The sequence below is a fragment of the Crocodylus siamensis genome, chromosome 3, assembly GCF_052110815.1.
Source record: "Crocodylus siamensis isolate JL-2025a chromosome 3, ASM5211081v1, whole genome shotgun sequence".
In the NCBI taxonomy this organism is placed as follows: domain Eukaryota; kingdom Metazoa; phylum Chordata; order Crocodylia; family Crocodylidae; genus Crocodylus; species Crocodylus siamensis.
In genome coordinates this window covers 83862043-83885914 of record NC_143397.1, presented here as the reverse complement: position 1 = coordinate 83885914, position 23872 = coordinate 83862043, and the positions used below count along the sequence as shown (strand labels likewise).

The window sequence follows — 23872 nt, the reverse complement described above, 5'->3', positions numbered from 1 at the left end:
AAATGACAAAATAATAAGTAACTCAAACTGCTAAAAGATGGACTGTTATGCTTGGTTGAATGGCATATATTTTAACATGAATCAAGTGTCCTTTGTATGAACGGTTCTTTTCCTGCTTATTTTATTTTAAGTGAATTAAGGGTAAAACATATTACCTTTTTTACCTCTGTCTCTAATGCTTTGCTTCCAACCAGTAGAAGCATAAATTTACTGCTATTTACAGACTTATTACAACTATGAATGGCACAGCTCATTCATTTTGAGGTTTTGTGAGCTTCAGTTCATTATCTTTCCTTTTATAAATTAAATAATATTTTTTCCGAAAAGATAATGGACCATTTGATTTACCTCTGTAAAAGGAGGCCTAGACTGTAGGGGAAAATATAATTTGAAAAATAAGGTTGGCACAAGTGCTAACTCCTTTAAACAGGTTATTTTCTCTTCTAGTTTACCTTTATCAGTCTCTTTGAAGTGTAATGTTCAAGTTGATGCTCAATTAGACAAAATATTTTAGCTTATTCTTTACAAAGACTGATCTATACTATAAAGGCAGTGTGTAAACTTGGCTGTGCCTATTGACCAACTGTGAAAGTCCATCTTTAAGAGTGCTTCCAAACTATCCTTTATTTTCTTGGAGGAGTTGGATCCTGCTCAGTATTTGGTTATTTGAATGAAATGGCCCATGACTTACATTTCCTTAGGCTAAATTAAATTTTATTGCTTTGATTCCATTCCATGTCATTAACCTTTAGCCTGAATATTCAGTTTGGGATCAAAGTGGTTTAAGTGCTTAGGAAATATTTAAATCATAGCTTCTCCTCCCTTTTTTCCAAATGCTTTGCTTGGATAGTTTAGACAGTTACTTGCCTGTGCTCTGTTATGTAAGTAGTGTGAACCAGGTATAAATCCTTCAGTTTTGCTCTGTAAAATTATCTGAGGCCCCTGTTTAAGAACATAATGATGTTTGAGCTTGCTTTTAACCATGCAAGTACTATCATTGGCTTTGCTGAGAACTACTGATATGTTTATATTTACCCAAGAGATTTGGTATTTTATTGAATTGGAGTTTGGAAGAACTACTGCTATAGAATAAAGTGTCATTTCATTTGTTTCTCTTTTGAAATTATTACTCGTGGACTGTGTTTTTTTTATTAATTTTAAAGATATACACAATCACTTCTTGCTCACTGTGAGACTCTTAGTAGTCTAACTTGTAGTTGTTCTAATTTCACTGGTTTAGTTAGTGGGTTGAGCAAATGACAGCTAAAATACTCAGCTTTAAATGGCGGTATAATTATTTTTGAGAGTGTCACAAGCTGAAGTCAATGAACTTGAAATTGCCCTGGGACTAGCTTCTGTTCTGTGACCTTGCATATTTCATGGAATAATTTTAGAAAGCTTCTTTTCATCTACTTGCATTCTCTGTTGAAATAAAGATGTAAAGGTCTATCTTCTCACATCAAAACTCCCCCTTGCCCCCAAATAATTTTTCAGACTCCTATGAAAACTAAGAATTTGCTGTCTAGATTTTACTGGGGAAAGGCAAAAGTAATAATAACAAGAAAAAAGTCTGCTAGATCTACCCCCAGATATTGCCTTTTTACCAAGTGCTTTAACACTACCTTTAAGTTGGAGTGCCATCAGCTCCTGTTGAAGCCTGTGAGAGATGAGAAACACTTGCTGCCCAAAGGACTGGGCACTTTAGGAGTAGGTATTTACTTACATTTTGACGTGGGAGGGAGAGCAAACACATCAAGCAGGGAGAATGGTGAACTGTAGCTCTCCAAATGTAATTTAGGAAGCTACTAATAGGAGGAATTGAAGCAGGGTGTAAAAGGGACAGCCTTTAACTCAGATGAAATAAAATGGCCTGCAGACAGCAAAAAATCAGGGGCTTCAATGGTATATTTTTCTTCCCAAAAGAAGGCGGTGGGTGGAGTGTGCACGCATTTGTGTGTGTGTGTGGTGGCTAGTAACACTCTGTAGTGCATGGGCCCATTAAGTCCCCAAGGAGGGGCAGAGTAGGGCACTTTCATTACGCCTCCCTATGACTTATATTAGTTGATGTGGAATGGGGCTTGCACAAACAGATCCATTCATTGGTTAGGCCCCATGCTCCAGGGACAGAAATTACACATAAACTGGATTAAGTGATCAGAAACTTGTTTAAACCTGTAACAGAACAGAAGTTCAGTGAACATAAACTGCTTTCAATATGCTCAAACTGTTTAAGATAAACCTGGTTGAATATAGTATCAGACATAACTGATTTAGGTCAAACCGGTTTATGGAACGTCTGTCCCAGATCCCTCCCTGATTCAGTTTAACCCACAGTCCTCCAGCATCCCAGGATGCTGTGCAGCTCTGGGCTATGCTCTCTGCTCCACCAGAGGAGGGCAACTTTGCCCCTAGCTGCAAAATCCCAGGCAACCCAGAGCCTGGCCAATTCATCTGGCCCTGCCACCTCCACCAAGGGAATTGGCCTGGTTCCCAGCTGAGGTGGAAGTAAACCCCCCACTGTGGACTTCCCTGCATGCTGGGGACAACCTGGCTGGGGGTCCAGAGCTGGTGAGGCTGGGTGATCATCCTGCTTGGATTCCCAGCTTGGGTAGGGGGAGTAAAGTGGGTTCCACACACACCCTCCCCCCCAAGTGCCAGGCACAGCTTGGTTGGAGGCCTGGAATCAGGGAAGGGGAGAGATATGGCAGCTGTTCCCCTTCCCATCCCACAGCTCCCTCCTCAGCCTGCCTGCCTTCTGGAGAGGGGAATAGCCGGAGTGATCGCTCTGGCTCCTAGTTCCCAGCTCAGGTAGAGGGAGTAAAGCCCCTAGTTTGGGCTCCGCCCATCTTGCACCCCTGCAGTGGGGGCCATTTTACCTCTAAGTCCATCCTCAGCCAGCCTGCCAGCCAAAGAAGGGCCATGGCCAGGATATCGCTCTGGCTGCCAGCTGCAGGGAAGCTCACAGTGGGGGGCTTTACTCCCCCAGCCTGAGCCAGGAGCCGGGACAGTCACCCAGCCATGCTGTCTCCTCAGCTGGCAGGCCAGCTGAGGAAGGAGTTGGAGTAAAAAATGACCTCCACTGTGTGCTTCCTTCTTGTACTGGGCACAGCCTGGATGGAGATCCAGATCTGGGTCAGGGGGCCCTTTCCCCCCTCACTCCCTCCTCAGTGGCCTGCTGGCTGAGGAAGGGGCATGGCTGGGTGATCTCCCCAGCTCCCCCATTTTGGCAAGGGAAGTAAAGCCCTGATGGCAGCTTCCCTGCAGCTAGGGTGATCACCCGGCTATACCCCCTCCTTGGTCAGCTGGTCACTGAGGAGGGAGTGAGTGGGGGAAAGCCCTCCCCCCACACACCTGGTTATGGATCCCTGGCCAGGCTGTGCACAGCACAGAGGGAAGCATGCAGTTGAGGCCATTTTTCCCACCCACTCTATCCTCAGCTGGCAGCCAGGGAGACAGCATGGCTGGATGATTGGCCCAGCTCCTAGGTTGGGCAGGTGAATAAAGCCCCCACTGTGAACTTTCCTGCAGCTGGCAGCCAGGACAATCACCGGGCCATGACCTATCTTCAGCTGGCAGATTGACTGAGGAGGCACTGGAATGTGAAATGGCCCCCACTGTGGGCTTCCCCCCAGTGCTGGACGTAGCCTGTCTGGGGGTCTAGAGCTGGGTGAGGGGGCCCTTCCCTCCTCACTCCTACTCAACTGGCCTGCTGGCCAAGGAAGGGGCCTGGCTGGAGGGATTGCCGTGGTTCCCAGCTGTAGGGAAGCCTGCAGTGGGGGCTTTACTCCCCCTGCCTAAGCCAGGAGCTGGGGAGATCACTGGGACATGCCCCCCTCCTCAGCTGGCGGGCTAGGTGAGGGGGGAATGGAGGAGGGAAAAGCAGCTTCCACTGTGGGCTTCTCCCTTGCCATGCACTCAGCACTGCCTGGCTTGGGTCAGGAGATGGGAAGTAGGGCATTCCCCTCCCCAGCTCCCTTCTCAGTTGACCATTCAGCCAAGGAAAGGGCATGGCTAGGTGATGGGCCTGGATCTGGCTCTGGATGATGGGGGAGTAAGGGGAGAGAGGGAGAAGCAACTTGCTCTCCCTTCCCCCCTTCCTCTTGCACTGGGAAGACCCTAGCTGGGGGTCCAGTGCAGGGTGATGGGGTTCCCTTCACATCTCCTCCTCAGTTGGCCTGGACTGAGGAGGGGACATGGCTAGGGGGCTCCAAGCAGGGGGAGAAAGAGAAATGCCCCACCAGGGGCTTCCCCCATCCCCTTTCCCCTCCCTTAGGATTGGACAGTTCCCCCCACACCCACTCCTCAGCTGGCTGGAGCCTAAAGAAGGGGCATGGCTGGGGGAATTGCTCATCTCCTGGCTCTCTACCATGGCTGTCAGGCTGGGAGGCATGCTTTAGCACACCCCTGGCTCCTGGTATGGATTACTGCAGGGGTCTGGTTGCCTTTCAGGTTTGAAAAGTGAACATCAGATCATTTTCTAATTGGTTCAATCTAGGCATCTTACAGGAACCTGCAAAGTTTGAATCAGTTCAGTCTCAGGGTTTTTAACTGTTTGTACTTAGTGTCTACCCCCCAGTTTTGTGCAGAGTGAATCCTTTTAAAGAAGGATTTGATATGTCCCTATGAGTTTGACCTTTACAACTCTGTGTTGCATGTGGTAGCTTCCAAACCTTTTCACGATTAAGGCTAAGTACAGACAGTCCAAAAGCCCAAAGCTGAATTGATTCAGGCTTTGCAGGTTAGTCTAAGCTGCAGAATTAAATTGAAACAGAAGTGAACACACATTTAGCTTTGATTAGGGAAATGCAACCACATACCTGCAGTGGCTCAGGTCAGAAGCTGGGAGGCACTACTGCACAGCAATCTGGCATCTAGTCAGCATGGGCTGTGTGTTTGCTTCCTCTTCCTGGTGCCCCTGAGGTCTCTGGGATTTGCAGTCCTGGCTCACAGCATCAGGACTCCACAGGGTTGCTCCTCTAACTGCTTCCAGGTGCCTCTGGGTTTTGTAGACCACAGTTGCAGCCAGCAGTAAGTTTGAGCTGTGGAAGGGGTGTTTAACCCCCAGTTGTGCTCGCCTCACTCCACACCCTTGTCAGCCAGCCCTCTCTACTCCAGCTAAGAAACAGAGAGCTGGAGCCAGCTCTCCTCTCTGGAGTAGACAGTATAGCTCTGCCAAGGGCTGCAAAACATGCTTGGGGACTGTGATTTAAGTTGAACCAGGAAGGGGTTTGGGACAGAAGTTTCATAAACCGGTTTGACCCAAATCAGTTAAGTCTGATGCTACATTCAACCAGGTTTGTCTTAAACCAGGTTCAGCTATTTTGAAACTAATGTATGTGCATTAAGCTTCTGTTCTGTTACAGGTTTAAACCAGTTTCTGATCACTTAACCCGGTTTATGTGTAACTTCTGTCCCTACCCTAATTGCTTCAAAGATGGGACCGGAAGCGGAAGTGCTGACCTGCAAAAGAAAATAAAGGGCTTTAGTATGGGACACAAGATGTCTTTTTTGGCAATGATAATATTTATCATTTCTGTTTCACTTCCCATGCTCCAAGCTTTGTACAGACATTAATCCTTCAAATAATTAATCCATACATCATCTCCACGGTGTGGATGACTAAGAACTATTATACCTATTTTCATAGGTAGAGAAACAGGCAGAGAATTGAAGTGACTTGTCCAAGGCCAAACAGGAAATCAAATGCACAGCTAGTATTTCTGATTCCGAAGCTCACATTCAGGCTTTCAGGCCATCAGGAGCAACTATGTCACAAAAAGGCTTGACTGTCACAAAATGATTGTTGTGTTTATGAAGAATGTGCTGTTGTAGGTTATGTATGTGATGCCTATTTTTTGTGCACACACTGACTTTGAAGTCTGGGATGCTTAGTCTTTGCTGTTTGATAACTTTTGTAGTCACAGTGGCATCAAGTGGGTAGAAAGTCCTGGCTTGCTTTGGTAGTTGTTTACCTTCAGGTGGCACAGGTGTAAATGACTGCAGAAGGTATTGAACAGTTGATACTCCACCTCTGAGTGGGTCAAAGTACATGCATATACTTTCATATATTTCTGTGCACAAATTGAGTAATCACATGCACAAGAACCCATTAATAGTTTCATAGTTGGTAGGGTCGGAAGGAACCTGAGCAGATCATCAAGTCCGCCCCCGTGCCATGGCAGGAAAGAGTACTGGGGTCAAACGACCCCAGCAAGGTGTTCATCTAGCCTCTTCTTAAAGACCCCCAGGGTAGGAGCCAGCACCACCTCTCTTGGAAATTGGTTCTAGATCCTAGCCACCCTGACAGTGAAGTAGCGCCTCCTGATGTCTAGCCTGAGTCTACCCTCTGCCAGCTTGTGACCGTTATTTCTAGTCAGACCTGGTAGCACTTGGGGCAACAGGGACTCCCCCAGTGCCTGCTGGTCCCCCCTGACTAGTTTGTAAATGGCCTTCTCTTGTGGAGGCTGAACAGGTTCAGGTCCCTTAGCCTCTCTGCATAAGGCCTGCCCTGCTGCCCCCTGATCATGCAGGTGGCCCTCCTCTGGACCCTCTCCATGTTGTCCACAACCCTCCTGAAATGCGGTGACCAGAACTGGACACAGTTCTCCAACTGCGGCCTGACCAGTGTTGCATAGAGGGGGAGGATCACCTCCTTGGATCTGCTTGAGATGTATCTGTGGATGCATGACAAGGTACATTTGGCCTTCCTGACTGCGTCTTCACTCTGTTGGCCCTTGTTCATTTTGGCATCAATAATGACTCCAAGATCCTTTTCTGCCTCTGCACTGATGAGAAGGGAGTTCCCCAGCCTGTAGGTATGCTGCTGGTTCTTCCCCCACCCCAGGTGCAGTACCTTGCACTTGTCAGTGTTGAAACCCATCCTGTTCTCATCCTCCCACCCCTGTAACCTGTCTAGGTCTGATTGCAGCCTATTCCTCCCTTCTAGCATGCCCACATCTTAGTGTCATCTGCGAATTTGAACAGGGTGCGTTTTACCCCCTCATCCAAGTCGCTGATGAAGATGTTGAACAGTGCGGGCCCGAGGACCAAGCCCTGCGGAACCCCACTGCCCGCATCCCTCCAGGTCGAAAATGACCCGTCCACTACCACTCTCTGGGTGCAGCCCTCCAGCCAGTTAGTGACCCATTTGACTGTGTAGGTGCTGACACCACAGTCCCCTAGTTTTTTTAATGAGAACGGGGTGAGAGACAGTGTCAAAGGCTTTCCTAAAGTCCAGAAAGACTACATCCACTGCTACCCCTGCATCTAAGAATTTTGTGACCTGGTCATAGAAGGCCACCAGGTTGGTCTGGCAGGACCTGCCTCTAATGAACCTGTGTTGTTTGCCCTTAAGCATAATTTCCCCTGCTGGCCCCTCGCGGACATGTGCCAGGATAATTCTCTCAAAAAACTTACCCAGGATCGAGGTAAGACTAACTGGCCTATAGTTTCCTGGATCCTCCTTCCTCCCTTTTTTGAAAATGAGAACCACATTTCCAGTCCTCTGGCACCACACCAGAGCACTATGGGTGCTTGTAAAGCCATGCTAAGCAATGACCTCTGCTAATTCCCTCAGCACTCTGGGGTGAAGTTCGTCAGGATCAGCTGATTTAAATGCATCCAGTCCCTCCAGAATTTCCCTGACTAGATCCTCACTGACCCTAGGCATGGGTGCACCTTCCGTAGGGCCTACGGGGGGTCCCGGTGTGGGGTGTGACCTAGTCTCTGCTCAGAAAAATGGAGGCAAAGAAATTGTTAAATAAGTTAGCTTTGTTGTCTGGTGCGATGAGCAGATTTCCTAGCCTGTCTTGCAGAGGCTCCACATTACCTGGTACCTTCTTTTTCCCCCTTTGTATTTAAAAAAGGACTTCTTGCTGTCCTTGATCTGGGTAGCTAGTCCCAGTTCCATCTCTGCCTTAGCCTTCCTGACCGCCCCCCTGCAGCCCTGAGCAACCGAGGTATAGTCCGCCCTGGTGATGGCTCCTCCCTTCCATTGGATGTATGCCTCTTTTTTAGCTAGGAGACATTCCCGTATGCTTTTGGTGAGCCATGGGGCCTTTGCACCCTCTTACCCCCTTTGATCTGTATTGGGATTACCTCCCTTTGGGCTTGGAGGATCGTCTCCTTAAGGAACGGCCACTCTTCTTGGACACCTGACTCCTCTCCCCTCCAGGACCTCAGTGCATCCCCAACTATTCTCCATACCTCATTGAAATCCACCCTCCTGAAGTCCAGGGCTGCTGCCTTGCTGCAGGCCTTTGCCACCTTGCTCTGGATGGTGAACTCCAGCAGGCGATGATCACTGTCACCCAGGTGGTTGAGCACCCACAGACCCCTCACCAGATCATCGCCTGTGTCCAGGACTAGATCCAACAAGTCATCTGTACTGGTGGTGCTGTGCACCTCCTGGGTTAGATGGAGGTTCTGTATCTCAGCTAGGAATCTACATGAGCGGTCAGACCTGACTGACTGCTCTTCCCAGCAGATGTCTGGAAATTTCAGGTCACCCATGATGACCACGTCCCTTGACTTAACTACCTCTATGAGTGGTCTAGCTCTTCCCCTTGGTTGGGTGGTCTGCAGTAGACCCCCACCGCTAAGTCCCTTTCCCCTCAACTTCCTTGTATTTTAACCCAGAGCACTTCAGTGTGCCTCTCCTCTGACCCTGTGGTACTCGCTGAGGATGTGTATTTCTCCTTGATGCAGAGTGCCACACCCCCACTTTTCCTCCCTGTCCTATCCCTCCTGTACAGCCTATAGCTCTTGATATTCACTGACCAGTCATGTGTTGGGTCCCACCATATTTCGATGAGCCCCACTATGTCTGGGTTGGCATCAGCTAGCAGGGGGGTAAGTTCCGTCTGCTTGTTCCCCATACTATGAGCATTTGTGTAGAGGCATTTGAAGCCTCCTGAAGATGTGTGCACTGGCCCCCTAATTTCAGTACTACCCGGGCCCCTGCTGCTTACCTGGGTATTTGTTCTGCTCGTCATCGGTCTAGGCTGGGCTGTTGTGGGTGACACTTCATTTAGTGGTCCAAGACTTCCTCCGTCCTCATCTTCCCTTTCCCCCAATGAGCCGAGTTTAAAGCATGATTGCATAATTGCATGGTTTTCCTCCTGATACAGTTTTGCCTAGATGATTCTTGGGCACATGTTTGCAAACCTCACCCATCATAAGAGGTCTTGAAAATCTCGCTTTAATTCAAGCATGAATTTATCTGATTCCCAATCCTTCAACAGGAAGTGGCAATGCAACACTAATGTGGTAAAGTGAGCTCATTTATCTCTTACCCATTCTAATGCAGTACTGCATTCAGAGTCATTTAACAAAAAAGCACTAGAAAACTTTTTTCTGATTAATCCCCCAGGATATGCTTTCCCATGGCTTTTGTTAGAAGGAAGGGTACACGTAATTGGGAAATACTGGGAATGTCAACATGTGCCCCCGACATGTGCATTTGGTACTGTGCAGTCATTTAGTACTAAATGACTCCACTGTACTTGCCAGTATTGCAGTCTTGCCAGCACACAGTTATTTTTCGATGCTCCATCGCCATAGTGATGAGCTACGATGACATAGCTCATCACTACAGCAACATAGTGTCTCATGTAGATGCAGCCACTGTTTGTTACACCCTGGCCTCTGTTCCTGCAGGTAATTAAGGCAATATTTGTCCTTCTGAAGATGATGTTTATCTTGTAGAGACAGCTTGCAGTTTTGTATTAGTCTATTTTACTGTGCCTTTATTCAGGCAATTTGTATAGAACATTACTAAAATACAGAAGTTAAAGGTAACTTCAACAACTTTACTTGTAAAGGAAGCCAGATTCCAAATCCAGAAAAATACTGCGCTGATTGGATCTGCTGCTATTCTAGTGTCTGGGTACTTTTCACAGATGGAAAAGTTAGTGCTCGTTCTCCTGTTGTGACATAACAAGACAATAATGCTCCTGACATTAACTGACAGTCTGCATGTCACCAGCTCTTGGTTGTCATACTGCTTGTGCAGATGGGGAATGAAAGCAGGGTATAATCTGTGTAATCTAAGAAATGCTGCAGCCTTGGACTTTCTCTACAATTTGATCCCTGATATGTACGTAGACAAGGGAGGAAAATGACCTTAATGTTGCATTAGGATTGAGATTGCAAACAGTAAAAACTCAGGAAATGATTTTGTGATTCTCATACAAGCACAGATAATGAATGCCCTGGCACACACAATGTCTTAGTATTCATTAGGATTGGACAGTTTGTATGTTATAGATCCAGATATGCATATTCGACACTTGGTCTGATTGCTCTGTCCCTGCCAAGTCTTAATTGAACATTAAACTGGTGACAGGAACAACCATGTAGATGCACCATGCCAAACAGCTCTTTAACCATATGTGGTAGATGGGGTGATTTTCTGGAAGAAAGTGTAAGTGTATGTGCATAAAAACTGAATGGGCCAGCACAGCATGTTATCAGCATGCCTGTGTGATAGCTCTCAAATGGCATCATGAGCCTGGAGAAAATACATCCACCAGGATGCAGACCTTCCCCTTCCCCCATGGCAGTTTTGAGGTTAGAAACATCACTCATGATCCTGCCCCAGTTAAGAGACCCCCCCCCCCTTGGTAATAGGTTTATTTACAAATATGGCTGTGTTAAGGGTGCACTATCTTTTTCGGGACTTTAAGGGAATACAGACATTTTCTTGAGGCCCTCAGTTGCTGTCTTGGAGCAGATGTGAAGATTTCCCTCCCTTTTTTCTCAGGCAACCCACCAATGTAAAGAAGTGACTGCAGAGATGGGATCCTAGGTTAGGATTTTGCATCTTAAATACAGCCCAACAATATGTAATTGCATTGTTTTCCACTTACATTTTGTTGTTGATTATGACTATATCACTGCAATTTGCTTTTTTATAGGTCAATTTTCAAATCCAAATTTCATTTACAGGTTATTTGCATTTCATTTCTTGTTGATTTTGGACAAAGTATAAATAAAGAAACCTGTGATTAATTATAAATCGAATCCTGCTGAAACTGCCATCATAATAAATTTGCTGATTCAATTTATTGTGAACATTCTCCCCCCCTCGACTTCTCCTCTCCTCTCCTTCCCCATGCACTCTCACAGTGAAATAGACATGCTATGTATATATATATTTCAGTTTATAATAATTGTGAAAAAATGCAGCTCTGTTTTATTTCAGTGCCTGGGCATCTAGATATAAATAAGTATTTGATCAAGAATAATTCTAGTAGAAAATCACATCCTGTGTACATGCAGCATACACTTTTCAAATAATTATACTTTATTAGGCCAAAGTCTTTCAGTAAAATTACTTTTGTAGATCTGAGAATATTTAAAATTTCAATTTAAAATATTCTTCAGATATGTCAAACCTAGACTTTTCTGAAAATTAATGCATCATCTGTAATAGAAGCTGGCTACCTGTTTCACAAATACACAAGATAGAATTTTTATTTTTTAACATCAAGGTGTGAAATAACTGTTTTTCTTATAATTTAGACCCATCAAAATTTTTTTTTCCTGGATTCTCAAAAATGAAAGGAGGAGCCTGTAAACTTTAAAACAGCCTTATTTATCTCTGATGAATAGAAAATTAAGCAGCTCAATCTAGGGGGCAGACATATGATCTTCATGGATTTAGAGGAAAAGAGTTTGCCTAATTTTAAATTTCACTTCCCTCAGGATTTTTTATTGCAGTTCTATTTTCTGAATTCTTATATAAACAAGTAATGGGTGTATGAAGTTGAAAGAGAAACATAATAAACTCTTTTTTAAGGCCAGAAGCCTCAAAATATTGATTTAAAATATCTGGAGTAAAAAATCTCAGATGGTACAATAGAAATAATGCATCTCTTACAAAGAACTCGGATTTCTCTTCGTTATTGAAAACTTTGCAACCTTATGAAGACTTAAGTATCATTTCCCCTCCTATCGTTATGAAACTATAAAGGCAATCTTTTTTTCCCCCCTGTTCCCAAGATTATGAAACCACACCTAACGATATTGGAGACACCACAAATAACAGTAATCAGATCACTTCTACGGGTTTTATCAACACAGAGAATGAAGATAGCATCACTGTAAGTATACACATTATTTCCTGGTTTTTTAATTTAGCAGACTTTCTGACTGTAGAACTAATGAATCTCTGGAGTGGTTTTTTGCCTCCTGATAACGGGACACTAGCCTAACAGTATACAAAAGCTGTTTTGTTGTATTTTGTCTATAAAACCAAACAGTGTGCCTTTGAAAGTAAGATTTTGTTCAGCTAAGTACAATACTTAGCTTGCTTCCAACTTCTGCACAACTAATTTTAATTACCATTTTTTGTCAAGACCATGCTTTCATGGGGAGTTTTTATTTACATAATATTAGATTTTTGACTTCTTTGTGGCCCTCATTTGGGTTGGCTGTCTGTGTTGGATCCTCAGGTATATAATGGGTAAAAAATAAGGCTTAGTCAGAAAAGTTAATACCCTCTGGACTGTGTTATCTTTTCTAATTAGGCTTCATAAGACAGATAGTGGAAGGGCAAATGACATACATTTCTCTGAGGTGGTTCCTCCTTCCATCAGCCTTTCCTCCTTCCATTTCTGTTTCTTTCCATAGTACAGAGGATGGTAATGCTATGCAGGTGTCTGAATCTCTGTTCTCCATAGGATGGGAAAGAGTGCAGATAGTGCCCCACCCTTTGTTCTCTTATATCTGAGGAAAACATCATTCCAGTTGAAAAGCTCTTTCCCTCACTTGTTTACTCCATATAAATGTTGATTGTCATTGAGGGTAGCTCATCATAACACCACAAATGTAATTGTGCTTGTTCTCTTTCAGGTGTATGTTGTGGTGGGGATTGCAGCACTGGTGTGCACTGGCTTAGTGATAATGCTCATTATTCTGAAATTTGGAAGACACTCTAAGTTTGGGATGAAAGGTAAGAAGGGATTCTTTTATTACTTTCCTCACAGGAGTTCTTTTTTATCATGGGTTGTAGTAGCACATATCATGGTCTCGTGGTTCCTGAATAATGAAGTTTAGCTAGAAAAAAATGTCATCACACACATTATTCCATTTTTTGGCAAGCAAATAAGGAGAGAGGCTGAAAAATACAGAAATATAGGGCTTTGGACCAAAACTGTGTTCCAACTTGTTTGTTACTGTCCAGGTTTTTGCAGCCTAATTCAATAAAGCCGAAGTTTGGGATGAAAGGTAAGAAGATATTATACAGTGCAGGTGGACAAAAATCTGGTCCTGTTTAAGAAAAGTAACTTACTTTGATGTGCCGTTCTGGAAACTTATCTAATACTACATATAGTAGGTCATTCCAAATACCATTCAAGGTTCCCTCTGATGTTGGATCCAGCAATAAACCACAACAAAAGGAGGTACCCTGGCAAGTGCCACATCATCAAGTTAGGGCTTATGAACTAAATACCTCTTCTAGATCCTAGGGATGTCCTAGGAAGTTGTATTTTTTGAAACAACTGTCTGAGAGGTGACAAGAGCACACATCCACCTGGAGAGTGAAATTCTGGACTCTTTATTTTATATTTTTTGGTGCAGTAGCACTCCATGTACCATTTTCTGCTTGTATGCAAACATGTTAGAGGAATTATAGCTCAAAAAGATGTTTGTAATCTTAGTGGGAGAGTAGACTATTAGTGAGTATTTTACCTTGGACCAAAGGATGTCCTGCTGAGGGTCTCTGGTGAAAGAGGTAAGTCCTAGCAAGTTAGGCTACCTGTCTCCTTATTTCTGTCCTATGATTTCTTCTGCCCATATCACTAGTATCTTTCATAGTCTTATGAAATCTTACTTATGGCATTTATCTAACTGGTCCTGTCTGTACCATGACATTGTGTTTTATTTAGATTTTTTTCTTATTTCTCAGTGGAGCTGGGGTTTCTTTACAGGGGAGAATTCCTGGAGTGGATGAGATTTAGGTAGGGCAGAACTGTGGTTGGGCCAACATAGTAGACAAAAAACCCCCCTGCTCCCCTTTACCCAACAACTCATTCTTTAGCTTTGAGAATCATTGTGAGTGGCAGAAAATGGGTAGTATGAAAGATGTGGGAAGGCATTTTGGAAATTTTGGAAACAGAGCTGCAATATTTAGGTCAAAGGCCCCCCCAAAAGTTGTAGAGACCTGAAAGATGACGTACAGAAGTAGGGGCCAACCATTTTGACAGGTATGCCAGAAATTAAGTCTCATGCTCTCCCAAGTGCCACTCCAATCTCCTTTCCCATCAGATCTGCCGTTCTGCTTTCTGCTCCCTGCCCAATCTGCTGCTCTTCTTTCTTCTTTCTGCCATATCTTCCACTGTGTTGCCAGCCCTCCCCACCATGATCTGCCACATGCCACGCAGGCAGTCTGCCTGTACCACTTGCAGTACATGTGCTGCAGTTTAGCTACCTTTGCTTACCCTTTCTTTAAGACTGAAAGGACTGGGGTTATACTGGAAAAGCAGAAGAAGGTGGAAGCCAAAGTGCAGGGGAGGGGTGGTGGGATATCATTGGCATTTGGGCCCTAAATGAACTTTTAAATACTATACTAGTGGCTTACGAAGTTCTTTATTAGAAAGTAAAATCTCCCCACTGGAAGAAATATAGAAAGTTTATTCTTCACTTTCCAGGTAGCTTTTCTGTCAATGAATTTGTATTGATAAATTATCCTTGGTTATGATTAATTAGTATTAGGTACAAATAACCCTTTGCATCCAAACCTAAATTTACCAGCATGAACCCCTCTCTAGCTTAGAGTTCCAGAGACACTTTTTAGATGTATCATCATCAACATCATTAGTGTTTTTATTTGTTTTATAGTAGGTGTGGAAAAAACACTACTATAACATGGATAGATAACTAGCTCAATAGCTCAAGCAAAGGGTAATTATCAATGGGTCCATGTCAGAATGGCAGGATGTTTTAAGTAGAGTCCCACAGGGATCTGTCCTGGCCCCAGTGCTGTTCAACATGTTTATTAATGATCTGGATGCTGGCATATAAAGCTTCCTGAGCAAAACTGGGAAGGATTGTGAACATGTTGGAGGATGTGAGTCCAATTCATAAGGATCTCAGCAGATTGGAAAGTGGAGCCTAAAGCTAAAAGGAAGAAATTAATTGGAGACAAATGCAAGGTGCTACACCTTGGGAAGAATAATCTAAAACAAAAATATAAAATGGATGACACCTGGCTTGATGACAACCTTATGAAAAAGGGTCTGTAACTTTTGATAGATCACTGGCTCAATACGAGTCTTCAGTCTGATGCAGCCGCATAAAAGGCGGTTGTAGTTTTGAGATGCATCAATAGAATCATGGGGTGCAAGATATGGTAGGTGACAGTGTCTCTCTACTTGGCATTAGTTAGGCCTCATCTAGAGTATTGTGTGAAGTTCTGGGCTCCTTATTTTAAAAAGGAAGTGGAGAAGTTAGAGAGTGTCCAGAGATAGGCAACAAAAATGATAAAGAGCTTGGAAAGCATGTCATATGAGAAGAGACTGAAGGAGCTAGGTATGTTTAGCTTGTGGAAAAGGTACTTAAGAGGGGACACGATAGCAGTCTTCAAATACCTGAAGAGCTGCCATAAAGAAGCAGAAAAGCACCTTTTCTCTGTGGCTGCAGAGAGGAGGACACAGAACAATGGTTGGGAGTTGCAGCCAAGTAAGTTTAGATTGAGTATCCAAAAAAATGCTTCACTTTTAGAACAGTGAGGCAGTGGGATAGACTGCCTAGGGAAGTTGTGGCATTGGCCATCATTGGAGGTGTTCAAGAAGAAGTTGAACAGCAACTGGTCAGGGCTTGGTATTTCCTATGCTCCTGGGCTTTGTTGGTTCCCCCGACCCCCCTTTCTACTACATGTCAGGTGTTTTTAAGCCTCCCTCAGAGGCATTGGATGTTGGCTACAGCCAAGGCTGGGGACTTAAACTGAGGTGTGCCAGTGCTCCTACTGGGACCAAGGAAGGTAAGGGTTTTGCCTCTCTTCTCAGGGTTAGACTGATCACCATATTTGGGGTCAGGAAGGAATTTTAGCTCATGGTTACATTGGTATGGACTACAGGAGAGGTTTGCCTTCCTCTTTAGTTGAGGGCATGGCCCCCTGGCTACCCAGGATCTCTTGAGCATACATTGATATTTCATAGAATCAGGGTATTGGCCACCACAGTTCCCCTGCTTTACCTGTGGCAGATTAGGGTGTTAGGTTTATGTTGCATCAGGGTTGACAGTAGTCTTCTGATCTCTGGAGGTCCCTTCCAGCTCTACTTCTTTATGATTCTGTGATTCTGTGAAGACTTAGATGCCCCATTTTGGGATCAGGTCAGCAATATGCTAGATACTGTAAATGTATGAAATCTCTAAATAAACCTATTTCTACCACAAAGCTTGAAACAAGAGTATGATGAAGTACAATAGGGAAAGGTAAACACGTTGGGTTGTGAGGAAAACAAGTTAATATTCAATTCCTTTAGTACATGCTTTTAGTAGGGAAGAAGAGAGAATATTCAGTTTCTTGTAGAAAATATCTATTAAACATGGTGAATCTTCCATTCAACCAAAATCATGCTCCAAAAACACTTTGCATTCATGAGAGGGGAGCTTCCTGTATTATTTAGGCCACTGGTACATGCAGAGCTTTTACTTTTTTTTAATTATGTTAAGATAATATAATAATACAACTACCTTAATCATCTTCTCAAACATTCCCGTACCCTTTCTCAAACAGTATCCAAGGCAAAAAAAAAAAAAAGAACCCAAGCAAGCCAGGCAGTAAAGAACAGTTAACAGTGCTTTCCATTGTATCTGTCCTGTGCAAAGGGGCAAAACCTTCTTCCACTAGAATGCAAGAAATAAATGTCAGAGGTAAAATGGAGTGGGAACTCTAAAGACAATAACTCTACTTGCAATAACCCTGTGTAAGGAGTGCTGCTGTGAAAGTATCCTCGATTATGTCCGGTATCTGCAGCATCATAGTCAAAGAATAAGTTGTATGGTTAGGACCAGAGGTGATGCTACATTTCCCATAAAGGGGAGAGTGGGTAAGATAATGCATAGTAGGGCAGAACAAGTGGCTTCTGAAGGGAACTTGTGCTGAACAATTGCAAAGACCATGCTCAAGTCTCGCTTTGTCTTCCAGGCATGACTGCCTGTTTCATGTGCAGTGCCTCTGTGCATTCCCATTGCCAGAGTTCTTTCCTTGTATATAGCCCGCACCATAGGCTATGGCTTAAAGTAGGAGCAGGTTATTATTTTGGCTGAAGGGCCGCTTAACAAGTTTTTGTGTTACTGACTGCTGCACACATAAAATTAATGGTAATAATTTAACAAATTATAGATACAAAACAAATCATGCTAAAAATCAAATATCTACTATAAACTATTTTAATTTCATTTCAAAAAATATTTTTTGTTCTGATATATGTGTTTTTGAGTAGTGTATGTAGAGACAAGACACTCGGCCAAGGGAGGATGCCTCCACCTCCAGCAGAGCCCTGACACCATCCAGCCACCCCCAGATCACAAAGGAACTCTTGCCTCAGCCTGCGCTCTGACTTGCTTCCCAAGAGCCACCTGCCCCCCCATGCCTTCCTGTCCACCCTTGTACCCACAAAGCCTGGGAAAGCTCAACAGCATCCTTCAGCCTGCCCCAGTTGCCTGCCAGGGCTATGCAGTCTGTGCCTACCTACATCCTGGGGGGTCCCCCTTCCCCCAAGAGAAGCTCCTGACCCAGGGTGCTGTGTGCAGCCTTACCTGGGCAGACAGGATGGGAATCATACTGGCTGCTGCCAGGCAATGGCAGGTGGCTAGGTTGGCTTGTGGCATTGCACAATGCAAGACAGGAGGCAGGGATGGGGCCAGGACCTGGGCTTCACCTGCTGGGAAGTGCTGGGGAAGCTCTGCAGCCTCTGGGCACAGGTGCAAAGTGCCTACTGGATGGTCCTAGCACCTGGGGTAGACCATGGGTAGTGGGCAAAAAGGGCTGCTTACACCAGCATTCTCTGCAGTGCCAGAGACCAGATCCCAAGCTGCTGCCTGCACTGCCCACCTGTGGGCTAGATAGAATCAGTTGGTGGGCTGTATATTGGTTAGTCTATATCTAGACATGTCAAAAGTTGTATAAAATATACTTCTACTGCATTTAGTGTTTTCATGCCATCTTTATATAACTTGGGACGATGGTAGATATGAAGGTTTTTATGTCATTTTGTTAACCCTTTAGCAATAAGACACTGCTGTAAAATAGATGAAAAAACAGATTTGGAAACAGAGCAGGTAAAAAATGAAGTAGATTCCAGTTAAGGTTAGGTTTTGTGTTGAACCATACGCAGCTAGTCTCCTTGTTTCTCCCAAGGGTCTTGTCTTGTACTTTGATAGCACTGCATTCAGTAAATGTGACTCATAACATTGACCAAACCTGTCCTTCTGTTTGCCATACATTGTCTTGTAAAGACCATTCTCTTCTGTGGATGGCTGTGAATGTGAGCACTTTTGTCCTAGCCTTTAGTTTTCCTGGATCTGAAAGAACTGAGGCCTTCGGACATTCACAAGGAGGGATTGCAGTGTAGCTGTAGAAAGCTTTTATTAATATCTTAGTTCATCAGGTTCTGCGGACTGCCTTCATGCAATGTCTTGGCATATGTGCTTGCTTAAGGATGTGAAAATGCTTCTGTTGGACATTTGGTGAGGGCTGCCAACACATCTTCCCATCCAGTGTGTATATCTAGCTATATTCAGCTGATAAAACTGGGAGAGTGAAAGGGAAATGGAGAAGAGAGGGCAGGAATTCATCCTCTCCTCTCTCTCATGGGAGGATTTCCAGAAGAATCCTTCCAGGCTCCTGAAGTTCTGTGTTTTACTTGTGCTGTTGGAAAGGACAGGCAAATAAAGTGACCAGGTGGGAAATAACTGCATTCCTATTTTGCAAAGTCTGATAAATATCAAGGTGATAATAGGAAAGAATGGGAAGACAAGGAAGGAAGAAATCTCTGATGGCATTCAGTGATCTGGCAAAACCTAGAGGTTTAGGTTTGAGGCAGAATTAGATTCAGATAATATTACAAAATGACTTGACAGTTTGAATATGTTTTGATTTTTTCTTTTTTTCATTTTTTTTTTTTACAAACAAGGGGGAGTTGTTTAGTAACAAGAAACAAGATCACAGTAAGACAAAGAAATGTACACAGCTGAGAGACAGTGACTGGACTTTTTAAGAATCTTAGCAGGGGGTGGGAAATGGAGAAAAATGCATCACAATAGCTTTGTAATAGAGGCAAACTGAGCTGCTGTAGATTTTATTGGAACCAAAAAGGAAAATAAATCCCTAATCCCCTCTCCTCCTTTTAAGAAAATAACAAATAAAATATGACAGAACTTGAAAGAAGCATATGTATGTTTAATTCCTTCGGGTTTTGAGGTGTGTGTGTGTAAGAAGCTGCTGCCAGTACTTTAAATGTTGTGGTATAATCCAAAGAAAAAGGAACAAATTGATTCTGAAATTGCCATAGTTGTTCAGCAGGGCCAGAAAAGCTCTCAAGTCTACGAGGTTGGGTGGCAAATTCTCAAACGTTACTTTTCCTTTTGGATCGGACTCTCTTCAAGATACTTCTTGCATTCTAAATAGGGAATGTAATTTTTTTTAATGACTTGTTCCTTATACAGTCGCATAAGAATTTGCGTCTAGGTATGAAAATTTGTTTCTATCTAAGCAGATTACAATACGGTATGAATTCAACAGATACATCATTTACGTTTTATAACAACTGATACATAGTACTCAACCTTTTCTTCAAACTCGTGCAAGTAGTCTATGATTGCTTCTACACGTACATTCATAGCTGAAACCATCAGTAAGGATTTTATACTTTTAAGTGGGTTGATTAAACAATATCAGTCCAACATGCCTTCATATGTCATGCCTGCAAATGTCAGAAAATACCTTCTTATTTCTTGTAACTTTTTTGTGAAGTGTTTAACCTTTCTTTTAGACCTTGAGTCTTCTTTTCAGTTTCAGAAGTAAAACTGTTGATTCTTCCAGTGACACTGACACAGTCCACTGTTTTAAATGACTATTTCTTTCACTGTGTCTGTGTTACTTACATTAATGTATTACTTTTGCTGTCAAACTCCTGATACATTTCATACTTATCTCTAAAAGAGAATACAGGAGAAGACAGCTAGGAACTTGGCTTCGGTTGTGACATATTTCACATTTATCTTAGAGTATTTTGGTTTGGGTAAGGAATGCTATATGGATATATGAATAAAAGCAGCCTTAAATCAGCAGTATTTTCACTCAGCACTTCTGGTAACAGCTTCTCTGACACAATGTGTTATCCATCCATTATAGCTAAAAATCTTTAACCCTCATTTGCCTAACTAGTCACATTTATATGACTTTAAATAATGGGTCTGTTCAGGTCAGAATAGGTCGCTTTATTATTCTGTTGTGTATATATGTCCATTTATATGTGGGCTTTTTGCATTTTCTTTGGAAGGAATATTCAGTGCCAGTAAGATGAATTCCTTGTCTCCCTATCTGTCTGAGTAGAGGAGACTGCAGATGCTCTCCATGTTCCCATTTATATATACCGTATATATTCCTTTTTGTACATTGGTGGGGGATGGTATTCACAGCTTTCATGTGACTGCAAAAAGCTTTTTATTCCAACATAAAGCCTGTACCTTACACAATAATTTTCTTTCTGGAGAACTCAAGAGTATGCAAAATACGAGGATTAAGGACTGTTAGGAAAAGGGTGGGGGGCATAAAATTTATTTTTATTCTTTTTGTAACCTTGGATTAAGCAATTGTGCTTCTTATGGGCTATGGAAAAACTCGGGTTTTATGTATGGAATGGGATTAAAATGAAAGTGCTTTACTCCATCTGATTCTCAGCCAGGTAGAAATAAAAGCTTTATGCACTTCCCTCCTAGCAAAGGGAATTTATAAAGCATAATTAGATGTTTAAGCTTATGCATCTGAAATATGCCTTCAGCAATGTCCTTACTGGACATTTTCTGTCTCATGTGCCAAATAATTTAGAGGAACCATAGTGAAAATATGGGATTCAGAGGCAGGATGTCTGAGTTCACTTCTGTGCTCTGACATGCTGCATGACTGTCAAATTAGCAAACATCTCCATTCCTCTGCTTCCTCACCTATACTATGGAGGTAAATATGTATGTTGTTGTACTTGCATGATGGGGGTGGAGTAAGAATCAATCCCTCAATGTCTTGAAAGGGCTTTGATAATGATGATATTGTTGTTAGTTACATGTGTATGCTGATGGTGAGAGTTGTGTGTGATTTAAGAAGAACATCATGCTTACATCATGCAAGTTGTAAAAATAATCAAAAGTGTGCAGTGCCAAATATCACCTGGATCTTGATGTTATCTTAAGGTTGCAGGCAATAGAACTATACTGACTTAAAAGGAGGAGGGGAGAGCATTTATGACACAGAAAACTGTTCCACTGTAACCATTTAATACGGTCAGTCTATTCTGCAATAAAGAAATGATCAACTGTGGTAATTTGGATACTATTTTATTCAGGCATGAACTGCCATGACTTAGCTTCACTTATTGCAGAGTAGAATGGATACATGAAAGAGTAATGACAGATAAGTTGCTATGTGTTCCTAAACTCAATTTTTAATTCCATATGTGTGTTTCCTTTGCCCATAGATTTGCATTACTGCTCTGTTTCGGTTGTAGCAAGATAGTTTTAAAGGTACCCCACAATGAAACATTCACAAAATAAACCAGGAAATCATAGTGAAAACTTTCTGAGCTGTTGTGGTGTTTCTGAGTTCTTTGCAACAAGAATTGCTTTGTGGTTTTTCCAATCAAGTTAAATCTAAGAACTGGCATTTTCCATAGGGTGCCCTGAGTCTAAAAAGCCTGAGAATCAGTGCTCTGTTTTCATCTGTGTCATTGAGTATCATTGTGGCTTTTAGCAGTACACTCTACCTCAGCTTCCCCTTTGGTATTATGAAGATGTTTATTTGCAAGATAAATTAGTTAATGTTTTTAAATCATTTAGGATGTGTAAAGCACTGTATGGTAACTATGTTACGTATTATTAGTATTGTCAGTTGATCTCTAGAAAATATATTCAACTGAAGGATTTTATATGAAATTTTAGCACATCAGCTGTTTTATAAAGGTATGATGAAGGAGAGACTCTGTCCCCTTAATTTATTTCTATAATTCTCTAGGCCTATCTCTGTTGGAATGTTACTCTATCCTTTCCTCTCCCTTGTTAAAACTTTGAAAATGGGCCATTTATCTCAAAACCAGTTTTCTTTTGCCAACTCCTGCTACTTGATGCTACATTGCTAAGTTTGATATTACATTGACAAGTTAGATTAAGTAAAGGATAGACAAAGACTGTAATAGTGTTCAGAAACAGCAGGAGCAGACCAGTGGCTGATATTCAGCACATAGCAGGGGATTTAGTGAGTGACTAGATCTCTGCAGTCAGGGAGTTGTAAATGATGTGAGAGAATATTCTCTACAATCTTCTGCAGTTACTAAATTAAAACTCAATAGTGACTGAATGGAGGCTTAGGTGACTGTCTTGGAGGATTTGATAGCCTAAAGTATTGTATAGCTGGATATTAACTTCAGTGTGGATTTTTCTCTGTTCTGGTGGCTTTTTATAAGTAAAATACAGGAAAACCAAATGTGAACACATGATTTGTTTTGGAGAAGGCATGCAAGTTGATGTTGGGGTTGGGGAATACGAGTGTGATGGGTACTAGTGGAAATATGGTGGAAAAAGGAGGGAGACCAGAACTGGAATCAGGAGTGAAGCAGTGAGATTAGGAGGGAACACAGTGAGAGGTGGAAGAATGTTAAAAATCCTGATTATGCAGTCCCTACCTTGAGGTGAGTATGCACTCATTCAAATAGTGTAAAAGTACACAAAATGTGTAAGACCAAAGGGGAAATTAGGCCTAGATTATGCAAATTGTATATAGCGACGAGCCATGTCTGAGCTATGTATCCACCTGCCCAAAAAGGCCTGAAGGGAAATTCTGCCTTAGTTTCTGAGTTTCCAGTATGCAGAGGGCTCCATACATTCCATACATCCACCTCCATACATTCTCTAGCATAGTGAGGAGGAAGGAGGACTGACTCTGGGCCTCTCCTAATTCCTACCTGTTTGTTCCTCTTGTGAGCTGGTCTGAGCCTTGCCAGGTGTAGGGAGGAAAGAGTCCTAGTTCAATCAATGGGTGCACTGGTGCAAATATGACCTACTGTTACCCAGGTCATGCAGTGCAAGAAAGGTCCTTGGTCCTTTGGACATATAAGGACATATACAAATCTGGCCCAGAAGGAATTAGAGAGGAACAGGGAAAGGAGGCAAGAAAAGAGAGAAAAAGTACAGGGTGTAATTCAATGTTACACTATAACACCAGACAAAATGAGAAACACTCTTGAAAGAAGGAAAAATGTATTCGAATAGAGGAAGCAAATGGGGAAAATAAATTTTAATTGTAAAAAAAATTAAAAGGCCCCAGTTCTGCAGTGAATTAAGTATGATTTTCTCCAGAAGAGATGTAAACCCAGTGGGACCAGGCCATTTTAGGTTTCTTCTTGTATAAAGAGAACCCTGGGTGGAATTGGGCTACCATACCACCTTCTACAAAACATCCGTCCAAATCACTGGGGTTACAGGGCCTGTCTGGTGGACACTAGGTGACTTTTGGTTAGTAAACCTTTGCAATGCCCAGCTTGTAGAAGGGCCCTTGTGGGTTGTTGGAAGTAGTTGTAATTTGGATTATACTTCTATATTGGGACCTGGGAACTGGCTCAGCAGTTGTTCATTTCAGGTTATGGGGAGCATA

At 42.9% G+C, this 23872-nt stretch overlaps 1 protein-coding gene across 4 annotated transcripts in view; it reads left to right on the top strand.

Annotated features, from left to right (window-relative positions):
• NTRK2 (neurotrophic receptor tyrosine kinase 2) overlaps positions 1 to 23872 on the top strand; it is a 324818-nt gene that overhangs the window by 89013 nt on the left and 211933 nt on the right. For all 4 annotated transcript variants that reach the window (XR_016441261.1, XM_090038645.1, XM_090038644.1 and 1 more), the window contains 2 exons: positions 12004 to 12104; positions 12856 to 12955. Coding sequence is in view for 3 of the 4 variants with exons in the window: in XM_090038645.1 (XP_089894771.1) it covers positions 12004 to 12104; positions 12856 to 12955 (201 nt within the window). In the remaining variant the exon portion in view is untranslated. The remainder of the gene's footprint in view (positions 1 to 12003; positions 12105 to 12855; positions 12956 to 23872) is intronic.